This window comes from Eubalaena glacialis, chromosome 1 (assembly GCF_028564815.1).
Source record: "Eubalaena glacialis isolate mEubGla1 chromosome 1, mEubGla1.1.hap2.+ XY, whole genome shotgun sequence".
Lineage (NCBI taxonomy): Eukaryota > Metazoa > Chordata > Mammalia > Artiodactyla > Balaenidae > Eubalaena > Eubalaena glacialis.
The window spans coordinates 234,422,360-234,438,312 of record NC_083716.1 but is presented as its reverse complement, the minus strand read 5'-3'; the positions used below and the strand labels follow the sequence as shown (position 1 = coordinate 234,438,312).

General features: G+C 44.5%; 1 protein-coding gene across 1 annotated transcript in view; it reads right to left on the bottom strand.

Annotated features, from left to right (window-relative positions):
* Positions 1 to 1,005: 1,005 nt before the first annotated feature.
* TRPM8 (transient receptor potential cation channel subfamily M member 8) overlaps positions 1,006 to 15,953 on the bottom strand; it is a 79,510-nt gene continuing 64,562 nt past the window's right edge. Inside the window, exons 21-24 of the mRNA XM_061206073.1 lie at positions 14,983 to 15,173; positions 6,418 to 6,517; positions 5,281 to 5,314; positions 1,006 to 1,056 (exon numbers count right to left, since the gene is read on the bottom strand). Of these exons, the coding sequence (XP_061062056.1) occupies positions 1,006 to 1,056; positions 5,281 to 5,314; positions 6,418 to 6,517; positions 14,983 to 15,173 (376 nt within the window). The remainder of the gene's footprint in view (positions 1,057 to 5,280; positions 5,315 to 6,417; positions 6,518 to 14,982; positions 15,174 to 15,953) is intronic.

The window sequence follows — 15,953 nt, the reverse complement described above, 5'->3', positions numbered from 1 at the left end:
GTTACCCCTATAACACAGTCACCCTGTGAATAGAAATTCTGCAGCGTGAGGATTTATGCAAAGGCAAAAATCAGCGTCTGAGCCTCATCACGGTCTGAGCACAGTACTGCCAGCACTTAGAAGGCAGTCAGTAAACACAAAGGGAAGGGAGGAAAGGAGGGAGGCTTAATTGTTTCCATTCCTTACCATTCACTTTCTCAAAAAATTCTAATCAAATGGATCGCTCACTGCTGTTTTCTCCTAGCTTTACAAGTCCCTAACAACATTTTGTTTCAGCATTTGGACAGGTAATGGGAAAACATAATTAAAGCAAATGGTAAGATCATAGAGCAAAGCCTTGGCTTCAATTTTGTCTGTTAACTGAATTACATTTTTATTGTGCAAATGAGCTATTGCTGAAAACCTTGTAAGCCTTACTAAAACATTTCTGGTAGTAAAATGTGATCAACATGCATTTGATGATAGCAAATATTTAAAACAAACTAACCAAAAGGACCCATATATCTGTACATTCCTTATAGCAGTAAACATAAATGATGTATCAGGAGAATGAGGTACATGTCTGAGGCATGGATCTGTAAAGATACCCATGATCTAGAGTTAAGTAAGAAAAAAAAAATTACCAAGTCTTAGAATAGCGTGACCTTGATTCAGTTAATGCCAAAATAGCTGTAGAGTTTGGAAGTTTTTTTGGTTTTTTTTTTTTTAAAGATCCAAAAGGATACTGTAACCTGCTGCTAGCAGTGTTAACCTCAGGCAGGAGAGCAGACAGGGAAAGTAATGTGAGGGCGGCTTCTACCTGTTCTTTTCTATATACCTATATTGTTCGAATTTTTTACACCATGCCTTATTTTCAAATCTGATCATATGTGAAAGTAACTGAGAAAATATCATGATTTTTGAATTAGTCTTAAAATACGTAAATTTTCAGAGCAAAAAAAAAAAGCTATTGAAATTACTTACCTTGGTAGAATTAGATTTTTCTCCATTAGAGTCCATGCAGTTTTATTTGATTTTATTAGCAATCTCTTTCAGAAGACCCTTGAGATCATTAAGCTTGAAAGGGGAAAAAATAAAACTGGTCTTAAGATCAATTTTCCAACTTTAAATTTTAAATTATGACTCTATGGTTTTTCTGTGAAATAGATGTGCTATATATGAAATAGCAAGTATGGTTCATGCCTGGAGGATGGCAGACTCCAGATGATATTTCAGATTCTGTCCATTACTAACTTTCTGAAATCATATCACAGGCAAATAATCATTAGCACCAATTAGAATTAGCTTTACTCAAATAAAAATCACTAGTGATTCCTACATAGAAAAGATTGATTACAACACAGAGAAGTAATATATAGAAATTAAAATGTTATATGTAACTAATAAAATTATAAGATATCAATAAAGTTTTGCTTTGATAAAAGTATAATATAATGAAAATAATGTGATACAATACTAATCAAGTTTTTGCAAATAAAGTGTCTCCCCTCACACACACACACACACACACACACACACACACAAACAGTATAAGTAGCAAAACAATTTAAGTAAAAAGCATGATAAAATTATTTTCAATACAGGCATATGTCACAAGTGTTTACACAAGATGCATGAAGATCACTGTAAATTACAAGCTATATTTTTACACTTAATAAAAGCTGTAGACATAACGCAATCTCTGTACAGTTGGTTTCCAACTTGCTATATCATTCACTCAAGGAAAACTTTCTGTTTAACTTAGGCTTATTTCCAGTATTAACCTCTTCATTTAACTCTTTCTTTAAAAAGGACAAAAAGAAACCATAAGGGCTAATGGCTGCCTAAAATAAAGAAGGCATAGTAAGATTCCTACTTACAGACTTAAGGTCAATGTGAATAACTTTGTTTTCTGGTGTAAGAATGAGACGGAGAAAATTTTTTTCACTGGAAGGGCTTTGGAGAGATTTCTGTATTGGTTGACAGTAAAAGGACTTCAGTATGATCTTTAGTAGGGTTTAAGACACCAAGAGCTTGCTCAAGAAACAAGTGGCCAGCCCTAAAATTCTCCTTGGATAGAAAGGAGAGACTTTTTGTTGTTCAGAAGAGAAGGGGTAGAGGAAGGGGGAGGGAATAAGAAGGGGAGAGAGGGCAGGGGAGCAGGAGAGAAGCAGGGAGAGAGGCAGTGAAATCCTGTGGGTGGTGGCCCATGTCTCAGTGTTCTGTGGTTTGAGGTTTCCCTGGGATCTGCCCAAATTCAACTAAAACCTGCAAAAGGCATGGTGTAGGTGGACTTCTTGCAGGAACCAACAAAGGGGTGGAGCTCCACAGCCAGGGAGATGCAGAGGGGGCTGGACCCGCAGGCACTCCTCTGAGGACCCCACAGAGCCCTGGCTCGCACGTGTGTGTGGACAGCCCCCAACTGGGACTCCAGTCATCTGTGACCCCCTCAGCACCACGCCCACAACCGCCATGCTCAGGTCCACTGTCCCCACCAGAGGGTCGCCCCGCCGCACCCAGACACGCACTGGCTGGGAGGCCTCCCTGGCCCCTGGGAGTCAGTTCAGCTGCTCCAGTACCTGGATCGCCCGCTGACCTCCGACCCAGGTCCCGCTCTGCCCCATCCCCTTGCTGCCATCCTGCCTATGTTCTGCGTGCCCCCGAGCAGGGGCAGTGGAAAGTCTTGCAGAAGTTTGAGCCCAGCCCCAAGTGTACTTTCCCTCGGCTCCCTCCAAAGCCACCTTAAGCGAACCCACAAGTAAAACAACTCAACACAACAAACAAAAATAGACCGTTTTCTCTACACACACACTTAGACGAGTCCCTAGCACCTCTATTCCCCAAACCAAACTGTGTAAGCCCCTCTTATGTGGCCACTCTGACCTCTCAGAGGGATCTTTGAAAGGAATGTTCCCAGATGTGTCCCCAGAGGCTTGCCCTGCACGGGAATAAAATCCAACCCTAAAGAGGCCAGCAAGTTCCTGCCAAGGACGACCCAGCCTCCCCCTTTCTTCCTACTCGGTGTTCCCCTGGTCCACGTCATCCCTCTCCAGCTGCCCAGAACATTCCATGCATCTCTGGATTTAGGGCCTTCACAGCTGCTGACCCTGCTTCCTGGTAATGCAGACACGGGCAATCTGGAACATACGCCTGATAGGGCTAAGAAAAGTGTTATCGCTATTTAATCCTACATAATTCAGCTGGAAAATGCTCCTACACCCAAACCACTTAACAAGGTATCCATTCATGAAATTTGGGGCCCGTGTCTGCTTTGACAGCACTTAGCCCAATGCCTGGCACATGGCAGGTGCTCAGTAAGTATTACGAGCTATGTAGCTTAGGTACCGATGCAGCAGACAATATATTTAAATATAAATATATGATGTAGAGAAAGTGAATAATCCTATAAGGCTTTATATATATTCTGTATTACATATTATAGTCATCTAATATACATACTCAGTGTTAGAATACTATCCCCTATGTTTCCTTTCATGCATTCTAACATTTTTTTAAATTTTCTCTAATTTTTAAAAATATCCAGCACTTTTCTTTCCCCTCTTCACTGATTATAATCATGATATACATCCTGGCATGATTGTTTATGTCCAGATACTCAACTCTAAGAACATAGGAGTCTTCCCAGCCCCTCAATTAAAACTCAGTACCAGTACAACATCAGAAGGAGAGCAGCTGTAACAAGATATACTCCTGTGTGATGGCGTGTCTCCAAAGATGGCTGCCACGTTTCTCCCTGCCCACGTGTCACTTCCACATCAAGAGGTGGAACGTGAACAGGTGGGGTCTACTGCTCCCCCACCTGGATCCCAGCCAGCCTGGGGCTGCTTTAATCAATAGATGCTGGTGGACGTGATGTCATGCCAGGTCCAGGTCTCGCCTTTAGGAGCACTGGCGGCTTCTGTTTCTTCACGCTTGGAAGCCAGTCCCTATGGAAAAAGGGGAACTGCCCCGAGACCCCCAAGCCTCACGGATCAGAGATCGCGTGGAAGAGAGAGGCCATGAGGAGGAGCGCTGAGGTGCCAGATCCTGGCCTCACCGCCAGCTGAAGCCAGCCCCGTAAACCCAGCTGAGACCACATGAAGCAGAAGAACTGCCCAGCTGAGCCCTTCCCAAACCCCTGACCCAGAAAAGCAAGAGTGAAATAGAATGGTTGTTTGAAGCCACTAAAATGTGGGGTTATTTGTTGCACAGCAATAGGGAACTGAAGCAAACTGTGATGGAAACATTCGACTGTCAGCACAGAATGTACCGTCATCCTGAGTGGTTGAGTCCAATATATGGAGCAAGCAGCTCCAGGGGAGGGAAGGAGAGGAAGGAAGAGAAGAGCTAAGGCGGGGGCGGGGTGGGGGGTAAGTAGGAAGGTACCAGGCACCAGCCCACCGTCCTGCACAAGACCAGAGTTCAGGAAGGGAGGCCCATGGAAAGACAGCCTCAGATCTTTAAAATGCCGCTGGTAACTAACACATAAATACATATACGAGAAATTGTGAACCGAATAAATGATCATCTTAGAGCTCTGAGAAGAGCACCTTTTGCTCATTTATTCAATGTTCCTTGAGACTCTACTATAGGCAAGGAATCGGGTGCTGGAGACCCTGCCACCCCTGATGGGGTATCATCAAGCCGTGGAACCGCACAGCCCTGGGGGGGTATGTGACTCTGTCACCCAGGACGCCATCCCAAAAATGCCATGGATATCACCTCCTCTTCAGAGCCTGACAGGGAGCCAACATGTATGAATCGATTGTCATCTCTGCTGAACCAAATCATAATTTCCAGCTACCCAGCTCAGGGTGGAGGTGGGCATACTCTCTCTACGTCTAATTCACGTGCGTATTCATGCAGTCGCAACTCAAATGAAGTGGATGACAAATTAGAGTGGCAGCAAAGACTGGCATAGAGTCTCTAGGCTCCCAACCTGCTTCTCTGAGCCTTTCTGGTGTTCCCTGTCACTGCAAGCATCTTACACCTGAGAGAAAAAGAAAGGAGGGGTCCTGGGTTAGACAGAGACAGTCGTGGAAATGGGACTTCAGGACTATTCCCGTGTGGGCTGGGAGCATCGGAGAAGCAATTCCATTCCAGCACCCCGACTTTATGCAGTGAATAAAGAAAGCTGAGTATAGAACAGGGTCACATCCATTTTTTTTTAAACAATTAACTTCATCTATTTTTGGACACTGGCCTCTAGCTGAAAGCTCAAAGATAATGGAGATTTAAAAAAATAATTCCCCCCCAAAAATAATAATAATAATAATTCCCAAACTATAAACAGAACTATACCTTTGTATCCAGCTGTCTAAAACGATGCCTCATTCTTCAAGGAAGTTAAAAAAAAAGAGAGAGCGAGAACAGAGAGAGAGAAAAAAACAAAAAGGGCTATTAGGCTCCATTTCGCAGTATTTTAAAGAACAAAATACAGATCATTTTCATCTTCAACTAAATCAACGTCACCTGCTTTTACCACTTTTACTTTCTTCCTAATACCCAAGCGAAGCAGAATTCCACTCTCACCCCAAATGGAAGGACAGCAAATAGACACTACCTTTGTTGATGGGGGGGGTGGAAGATGACCTGTAAGGTCCGTCCCTTCCTTCCAAAACTAAGATCTCCACGTCTAGGGATGGAGGAGAATAGAGGGCATCTGCTTTGTTACTCAAAGAGAAAAAGCATGCCTCGCATCCCCTGATCCCAATAGCTGTGTTGAACCTAACAAAGCGATTAGTTGTTCTTATGTTTACTCTTTCTTTGTTAGACTGAATTCTGAGGTGTGTTTGGAGCTCTCTGTAAGAGTGACTTCTGACCATTAACCCTGTTAACCCCACTTTAAATACGAAGGGCACGCTCCCGGGTGCCCTGCATCCCACATTCCTCATGGACCATCTAGGGAGTCAGTGACTTAGCTAGTTCTATGGGATGTTCACAACAACTCCATGCGACTCATAAAGGGCGTTCAGAACTTCTCAGGGACAACTGTCTGTAAGAGATCAACCAAAGGGTTTTGCCATCTTCTAATCTCTTGCTTCTTCCTCACAGAGATACATGTGCAGACCCTGCAAGGTAACTTCTGTTCCCCACGATCCTTGGGTCTTCCTAGAATCCACCTCTGTAGCAGTGGCACAGGGACCCACGCTCTTGTCACCTGGTCCCACGGCCCTGCCCTGCAGGCTCCAAATCCCTCTTTCTGCCCTTCAATCAGAAGGACAATCAGATGGCAGGTGGGTGGGTTTTGCCCTTCCTGAAAGGCTGACACACCCTTTTGCGTTTGTCACCTTCAGTTGCCTGAGCCATAACCTTTTGGCGCCATTCCTCTCTGCTGCAAATTCTCTTTACAGAGTTTGCTCAAATAAGCTGCCCGTGTTCTGCCAGCTCCTGTACACAAGGGGAGGCTCACAAAGCAGGAATAAATGACTGGCATACTCCTCTGATGTGTCGCTGGCTTTTGTGTTGATCTTGACAAGGTAATTTTCTTTCATGACACCCTCCCACGCCAGAGTCATGTTGTCTTCATTCTTGAAACCTTGAATAATGAGACAAAGAAAAACATTCAGATTGTTTCATTTGCCCCCTTTCCCTCCTAAATCAATACCTGCTAGGCATTTTGCCTTACTCTGGAACCAAGAGAATTAGATTCGTTCTGCACAGGCTGATCTGACTAATGCTACTTACTAGTGAAAGCAGCAGAACGATGGAATATCAATGACTTTCTTGCTAACAATGAGGAATGGGAGCTTGCATGAAAGAGGAATGCAATCTTCATTCCAACTAGAGATCCATCCACAGCCTGTCTGTGTGTCTTGTGACTTAACAAAATCATTTCACTAGTGAATTTGGTTCTCACATTTCTTATGTGCTCCTGTTCCGTTTTGATGGCATCAAAATACTACTCTGATCATTCAGTTGGATAATTACTGATGGATTGTCTATTCTCAACCTAACACGTGGGTAGAAAGTTTGGAGGAAAGGAAAATCATCCGTGGACATCATTCTTACCCTCTTGAAATATGCAGTCTGGGTGTAGACCTCAAGGATAATTCTGATGTTTAGTTTTTTCCTCTCACCTAAGCCCGGTGTGCTGCAAAATTAGCCTGGGGAATGTTCCAGCAAGATTTTTAGTTCAATTTTTTTTTTTACAGTGCCTTAACCTTTCAGATGGCAAGCAAACAAAGGAACAAATCAACCTGTCACCTGTGTTTCAGGTACTAGTGCAATGGACAGCAATCCTCCATATGAATTCACGGGGAAAGAAAAGCACATATGTTCATGCAGGTGTCCACTTGGAATAAATGTATCTAGTGTTTACTTTTAAATGTGTTCATCTACATGTTAGAGTTTAGGAACTGTTTTAAGATCTTCCTAGATATAAAAAGGATTAATTGGGAGTCAAAGACATATGAAAGTGGCAGGATTGAAGCAATTCCTATATAGCAAATAAAGATTTATTTTTAAATGGTGGTTATTCACTTTAGAAAATAATTCCTAACAGAATTTCTTTCAAGTGGATTTTTCCTAGCAAAGTCATCTCCAATGTCTTTTCCTCAAACTAAGTGTATGTAGAAGCCCAATAGGAGTACTTAATAATCAATGGAAAGGATAGATGTTCCTGAATTCAGGTGGCTAAAGATCAAGAATGACCAATGACCAAATGTCCAACCTCTCTCACCGTCAAGGAAATGCTGATTGAAACGATGACATAGCATTGTCACAACCAAACTGGAAAATTAGCAGAGTCTAAAATAATGACCGTACTCTCTGTTGGAGAAGATGTAAACAAACAGGTTTCCCACATAATGGGAAAATCTGTAAATTGTTACAGCCTCAGGGAATGAGGGATGGGAAGGGGGGCAGACATATCAAAAGTACATACACTGTATCTAGAAATTTCTCTTCTAGAAAGAACTCAAAGGAAAAAATTACTGATATGCTCAAAAATGAATACATAAAACTGTTTCTCATATCATGTCATATATAATAACAAAAGAGGAGAAACAATCTACGTGTTTTACAAGGGATTGGTTAAATTGAGTACGGTATACCCATAGGCTGGAATATTCCACAGTTAAAAATTGTCATAAAGATGTATATTTATGGCTATGGGAGATGTTCTCTGGGAGATTATTAGTTAAATGAACAAATTAGATTTTGAATGTGTATGCACAGAGCAATCAAATTATCATACACCCACACAAGAATAATAGAATCAATACCGATATGTTATCAACATTTATCTCTGGATGGTGGGTTACATCTGCTCTTACTCTTTCTTAGTTGTGTTTTTCTGTGTTTTTTGAACATTTTATAAATGAGCTTGGATTACTTTTTCAATCATGAAAAACAGCAAATTTTATAAAAATGCAATGACTGGGTAGCATATTTTTTACTATTACTTGACGATGTCACCAAAAAAGTACCAAAAGTGGAAGTTTGGATTCTACCTTTTCTGAAAGTTATCTGAAAAATCTTGCATTTTCCTCTAAAGAAGAGCAATTTTAAGCTTAAACCCCATGATTGTCCTATCACTGGAGGCAAATGCAAAGTAAAGGTAGGAAATGAATTACCACGAGAGGATTCGACAACCACAGGATACTGTGGTTCCGGAATTAGGCATCCCTAAGGAGAAACAAATGAGCAGGTGGTGACCAGGTCCCCCCAGAAGTCTCCAGGGAGTAAACTGGGGCTCTTGGCTCCCTGTCTTCTGTCATCACTGCCCAGGGGCTAAAGGATCCTGTCCTGTGGTCTCCCATTCTCCCTATTTCTTTATTCCTTCCTGAGACTAAGAACTGTTAGAAGAGAGCATCCGTGGCTCGCCGTCTGTTTCTCCGATTGTTGTGAGAGCATCACTTTCCCAGGGGCCTATCAGGGACACAGGTGCAGATTAACACGGCTCATTTCTGACCTGTTTGCTTTCTCTAGTTGAAGCTCTCGTCCACTTGCTGGCCAGGTTGGGGGATTTGTTTTCATTTTTATGTTCTTTCTTATACTTAATCGTTAAATAAGTTTGGGGGGAATGTAATGCATTTCGTTCTGCCTTCTCAACCCATCCTGAATCTGGAGGACTGATTTGTCCTTACCTATAACACCGAGTTTCCTGGTTCCATTGATCCTGGGCTGAACACAACGTACCTTTGGAGAGTGGACCTTCATCCCATACGGCCCCTCTACCTACACACCCCCAACTGGAATCCCACTAGTGATAGGGAATTCACTGCCTCACAGGGTATCACATCATTTCCAGATAGCACTAATTGTTAGGCATTGCTTTGCCTTTAAATTGCATCAAATCTTCCTCCCCACAACTTTTATCCATCGTTTGTTTTTGTTCTCTGGAACGATTCAGGAAGAAGTATGAAACTTTTTGCCAGAGCCTCTAGTCAGCAATACATTTCCTAAATTTACTTTGCATTTGCCTCCAAATCTGTGGCATGGATTGCTCCCCTGAGCCCTCCCTCAGGTTCTATAGACACTCATCCATGACATGGCTCCAAAACAGACTCAAAGATAGTTCTGAGACACTTCATTATGCACCTCTGATCTTTGGGTGTGGTCTTTGAGTACAAATTCCAGGTCTCAACTTTCAATTCCCATCCCAGATATAAAGACTTTTCATTCTTTTAGTTAGAAATGACTCACTTTGTCCTCCATGGCAAAATGATGAGGGGAAAGACAGCAACTTACCCAAATTGTCAAAACACCTTTCTTCATTAGGAAAGGCATTTACAGATGTGTGATAGCTAATGACATTCCCCAAAGTGACATTTAACGTCTTGAAATAATGCTGTTAAAAGAGTTGAAGATGAGGATTCTTTAAACTGAGACACGAGATGGGGGTCGCAGGTACATTTACATTCTGAAAGCCAGACTTTAGGAGATCATGGCTCCAGGGATAACACAGAAGTAAGTTATGACTAATATTTAAGGTCATATTCCTGAGTATCTTTCCTCCATTTTTCTGTGTAGTTAAGGAATCCCACAAAAAATGATGGTTCTTGGCAAGTTAAATTTTTCTTAATTACCACCAGTTATCATGTCTAGGTTAGTAAAATTCGTATTTTTACTTTCTGAATCATCAAAATATTGGGGATACACTAAAGGGACAGGAATGATTGGCCCAATACAGAACATGAATCCCATGATGGTAGTCAGTGACCATTTTATCAGGTGCAATAAAGAAAAGACCAGAGGGCAACACATAAACACACACCCAGCAGCCCCAGGGAGACACACCACAGTAAACAGTAGGAACAAGGCACAGACAAAACAGACAAGCTCTAACGCATCCTGACAAAAATCAGTAAGCTGGAGACAAGACCAGCTTAACGGTATTCCTTTAATTGTTTGTACTGGATTCTCCCTTAGATTATCCCTTTCCCAAACTGCCCCCAACACCCAGTTTTTTGCTATTTAACAGAGACTTTTCTTTTTACCCATAGTGATCCATTCGGGGGACACATCCCAAGATCCTGCCCCACTCTCCAAACCCTGAATTGACTGCTCTTCCCCAAGTCAGGAGAACGAACGTCAGGATCCGAGAAGCATCATTTTACATAGTGATCTGAGGGTGTCTGCTACTGGCCCTGGGAGTTTCTTTGTTCACTTCCATCTTGAGGGAAACAAGTTCCATCAGCAAAAGGGTGTTTCATGATTTATGTTACCATTTCTTGCACTATCGTGTCTTCTGTCTGCATTTTTTCCTTCCCCTGGGACTCAGGATGTACACTGTGACACAGCAGGCAGAGGACGGGAGGCAGGAGACTGTGTGCAGCTAGAATCTGGCTGTGGGACACGGACCAGGGTCTTTCATTAGTCTCCCTGCCACCCTTGGCCCCCCGGACCCCTCCCACCTATCCTCTGACCTCTGTAACTTCTCTCTCTGACCTCTCCTCACTCTCTGAGCCCCTCCCAGCATCTACGCCTTTGCCTGGCTAATTCCAACTCATCCTCTAGGTCTCAGTTTCAATATCCCCTTCCTCCAGGAAGTCTCCCCTGACTCACTCTAGTCTGGGGTGTAAGTGTCCACAATGTGGCTCTCATGGCACCCTGCACATTCTCTAAATTCATGCTTCCTACGCTTCTCTATTAAGGCTTTCTCGTTTTCTTTCTTCTCCTGAGATTATGAGCCCTGTTTGAGGGCAAGGTTAGCCGCTAGCACCATTTCCACAGTGCCTGGCTGCCGCATGGTGGGTGCCTGACACATATTTGTTGAATTAATGATCCCCAGGTCCCTTTCACTCCCTGCCTGGCAGGCTCCCTGTGACACTAACCGTCTCGTCCCAGGGCTGGCATCCCTCCAGGCCATGGCCCATGAGCCCAGCTCCCACATGGCTGTGTTCACAGCTGTATCCACAGAACTGAGAGTAAATGTGTGTAAAGAAGTGAACGCCTCCTGTAATACTTTTACAGTATTTCTCGTTCATGTGCTCAGGTAGGGAAGGCCCCTCTTCGCGCTTTGCTTGTCTTTCCCATGCACCGTATCCATCCATCCCTGCACTCCCTCTGTTTTTAAACCCAGAACTGCAGAAAATGTGGGGTGAGTTTTACAAAAATCTTCCAAAGACAACGGTGGCAGGAAATGAGGTTAGTAGGCTCTTGCTTTTGGAATTTATAAGAACGCAGTGATTTCCCTTTTTTATCACTCTATTTAGACATTTCATGAGAATTTTTTCATTGGTTCTTGGTGGTTGTCTAGAATCTAAGTGATAAGACTAACTGGATAGTTCATAAACATTGAGGCACCCACTTCTATCCCAATTGCTGAAGGTCATTTTCTGGAACCAAGTTTGTACTTTTCTATACCATCCACATCTATCACAGATCCTGCTCAGAAAGGAAGTGCTCAGGAAAGGTTATTTCAAGGAAGGAAAACATAGCAGATATTCCAATTGCTCATGAAAATATATCATTTTAGAAAGTGGCAAAGAAAAAGCAGCAAAGGACTGAGAAAGATCAAGAAGCTGTTTCTTAAAGATCCGTGCTCAGTTGTCTAAGCTTTTGAGGCTCAAGAAAAGCACAGCAAATAGGGCTGTATATGTACATAGGGTCAGCCTAGGTTCTGAGCATTTCCCTATGGTGAATACAGTTATAGCCATTATAGCTGAGAAATTTTTATTTTAAACTGTTCGAGGCATCAAAGATAATTCTGGACTGAGAAATGTTTTCATTTCTAGTGTGTCAGATCAATCTGGCTAGAGAAATGTTTTCACTTCTAGTGTGTCAGATCTAGGTTTAATATTGCAGGTGAGTTAATGAGAGATAAGCCCGCATGCACACCGCCCCCAATGGCAAGGACTCAGCTCAGCTGTGATGCCTGGGTGGGGAGGGCGGTGAGAAGCTTGCTTTCTCTTGATAGGCCAGCGTGGGAGCGGGGCGGGGTGGGGGTGGGGGCAGGGGGAGGGCACTCTCCGGAGATCAGCTCATCCAGCTTGTTCAGGGGATGCCTGCTGTGATAAATGGCAAAACAGGGCCACAGATTCTGCCCACCCCGTGTGTAGGCTGCTCTCCCTTGAGGTGGGCAGGCCTGTGACTTGCTTTGACCAATAGAATGTGGCAGAAGTGATGTCATCTGACTTTCTGAGCCCAGGGCCTCAGAGGCTACGCAGTTTCTGCTTTTTGTGGGAGTCTAGGCTCCAATTGTGGGAACCTGAGCTGGAGGAGACTGAGGCTGCTTGATGACAGCCCAGCCAACCCCACACATGTGAGCACACATGGACATTGGGACCAGCCAGCCCACAGCCTACCTGCCAGCAGCCGGACACCACAAGGAGCAGAGACCAGAGCAGGACTGACCCATGGAGTCATGGGCAGATAAACGGTGGTAGTTTTAGGGAACCAGATTTCAAAGGGTTGTTTCACAATAAGACACAACAGATCTGCTTAGAGACTCAGATCTGCTTGTTTTTCTCAAGAATGGGACTGAGGATGGAAATCCCGCAGGTACCAGGGCTGGGTCCAACCTGAGTCACTAACTCTGCCTACCTAGTCAGCACACGGGGACACTGATGACTTTTGTGGGCCCTGCTAGGGTGACCAGCAGCCCCTGAACTGACAGGGTTCCCAAGATGCAGGACTTGTAATTTTACAATAGGGATGGTCCCTGGCAAACTGAGACAAGTCGGTCACCCTAAGTGGACATCCAGAATGCAGGACCCTCAGCGCTAAGACAGGGACGTTCTGGGCGAACCAGGACAAGTCAGCCACCCTAGGCCCTCGGCACTTTTGCCATTGTGGGCCCCTTCCTGGATCAAGAAAATATGAAAAAGATTATATGACTGGGTTGGTATAAGGACAAGTATATACCAATAGGTTTTCGGTCACCTAAAAGTTCTTTCTTTTTCTTCTGATTTTTAAAAGAAATGAAAAGAGCTGTGTGGGCCCCGTCGCCGTGCAGACATCAGTCCTGCGGCTGCACGCCCATCCACCCACCGGGAGACGGAGTCCCCAGCTCAAGTCTGAGGTTAGAAGACAAAGTGTACAAGCCAGTGGTGCCCTTTCCATCTTTTCCTTTGCATCCAGACATCCAGATGAATGAAAATAGGCCTCTCCCTCCCTTGTGCTGAATTTGGTTGAAACAAGTTTGTGGGTGAGGGAGATCTGTGAGTCTCAGTGGCTCCAGGAAGGGGCGTTAAGTAAACCTCAGGTGGTGGGGAAGAGAGCCAGATGTGTGCTCCCTGCGGCCAAAACGATGGGGACCCAGGTGTGACTGAGGGTCAAGGGTCAGAGATTCCGGCTCCCACAGCAGGGGCAAGGAGAGGGGCTAGGTGGGGACCCGTCTGCCCGGAGTTTGTCGGGGCTGAGGAGGTGGGCGACCACGTGAGAGAGAGAACAACCTCCAGAGTCCCCAGCAGGGAGAGTCTGTGCAGAGTGCACCCCTGGAAACCAGAGGCTCCTGTGGGGCAGCGGCCCCCGGAGAGAGCATCGCCAAGTCCCGGGAGCTGTGGTTGGTGCGAGGGGGCAGGCAGGGCATGGCTGAAGGACCCGCCAAGCGCCCACACAGCAGAGGGTCAGTTTTAAGCATGCACCAGGCTGGGGAGCACAGAGCCAGCCCAGGACAGCGCCACCGTTTCTAAACAGGATTTCTGCACTTTCCCCTCCCTTCTCCCTGTGCTCCAACCCAGAGAAGGTCAGGAACAGCAGCTGGTGAGTGAGCGGGAGGGAAGGGAATAAGAAAGAGAGAAAAGCCAGCAGCCCATCCTTCCTGACAGCTCCACCGGCGGAGAGGGGGCTCAGGGTAAGGGGAGTCTCCCCTCTGAATGACGATGAATGGGTGGTTAATCTATTGGACTGCAGGTCCTAATTTCTAAATTGAGACTGTTTTACCAAGTAAAGTCATCATAAGCTTTTCTAGTTCTCTAAGAACAACCAGAAAAGTCATGACCCCTGCTGGAATCAAAGCTAAGATCTCCCAGAGAATAAACGTCACAGAAGCAACGGAGAGCAAGAACCAAGTCACATTTTGACACCATCCCATGAATCCTGTTGGCTCAGCATCCTATTTACATCATTATTCTGTACATCCCAAAGTGAGCCCCCTGGAATAAGGCTGTCCTGGCAGATCTAGAAGGCTTTCTCAATCTATTCTTTCAATGCATATATATGTATAACTGAATCACTTTGCTGTCTAGCAGTAATTAACACAACACTGTAAATCAACCATACTTCAATAAAAAATAAAATAAAACAGCTAAGATAACACTACCGTTAAAAAAAGAAAAGAAAAAACAAGAAAAAAAAACCTGTGGACATGGACAACTGCCCTAAGTATTGTAAAGTCTACTAAAATATTAATATTGTGCTCTGTAAATTCAAAAAAAAATATACTCTTTCTCTCGAGTAAGTCACTGGGGGGCTTGACGCCTGAACTTTACAGACAGACACCTGTGAGCACTGAAATAACTGCGACTAACCCTTCCTGTTGAGATGTGGACCAGACACGCTTCCCCAAAATGAATCCCTGCCTTCAAACCCCAGCACAACGGATGAGCCACTCACAGCAGGCGGAAGACTCGGTGCTCCTCTCTTTGCAGCAGCACCGGAAGCATTTCTTGACCACCATGTAGAAGTAGGCGAAGACCACGAAGGGGAAGGGGACGTTGAGGCGGTTGCAGTATTCCTGCACCAGGAAGTACCTCTGGAACTTCCAGACCTGGTCGTTGTTCTCCTGGACGGTGCCCACGGTGTAGCTGGCGGGAGGGGAGAGAAGGTCAAGCCTCAGCTTTCCATAGGCCTGGCCATTTCATTGCCGAATATGGTGATATTGGTACCAAGCTCTCACTGCCATAGGAGAGAAGAATCTATGGTGGTATCGGGGCCTGAACAACTCAGGCACCCTTCCGTTCATGCTGGGCCAAAACTGGGTCTGACTTTTGTTATTTTGTTGTTTTTTTTAAATCACAGAAGATGGTCCAATGAACTTTAAAATGATTCCTGCCTGCGAGGGGGCAGGCAGGGCATGGCTGAAGGACCCGCCAAGCGCCCACACGTTAGAGGCGTGTTTCAAGACCTTTCAAGGATTCCCTTTTTCCGTTAGTCTGGTATTGTGTTTGATACCGAGAGGCCCAAGGTGGCGACTCTCAGAGGAGTAAGTTGCCTACGTCACTGTGGGAGTTTAATTATAAACAATCTGGGAGAGCAGTTTGTTAATATTTATCAGGGGCCTTAAAAATATTTATCTATTTGACCCATTGATTTTACTGCTGGAAATCTAACCTAAGAATAAGGAGATACTGAGAAAAGAAAATATAGAAACGGATATCACACATGGGTGTCTGCCACAGCACTCTGAGTAATAGCTGCTCCCACCTTCCACCCAGCAGCACGGAACAACCAAAATGTTCAACACTAAGAAAATATATCACAAGTTATGGCCAATCAATGTGATTACACTATGCAGCTGCCGTTAAAAAATATGTTTATGACTAACTTTTATATTTTGGGCAAATGCTTACATGTGAGTGAAAATA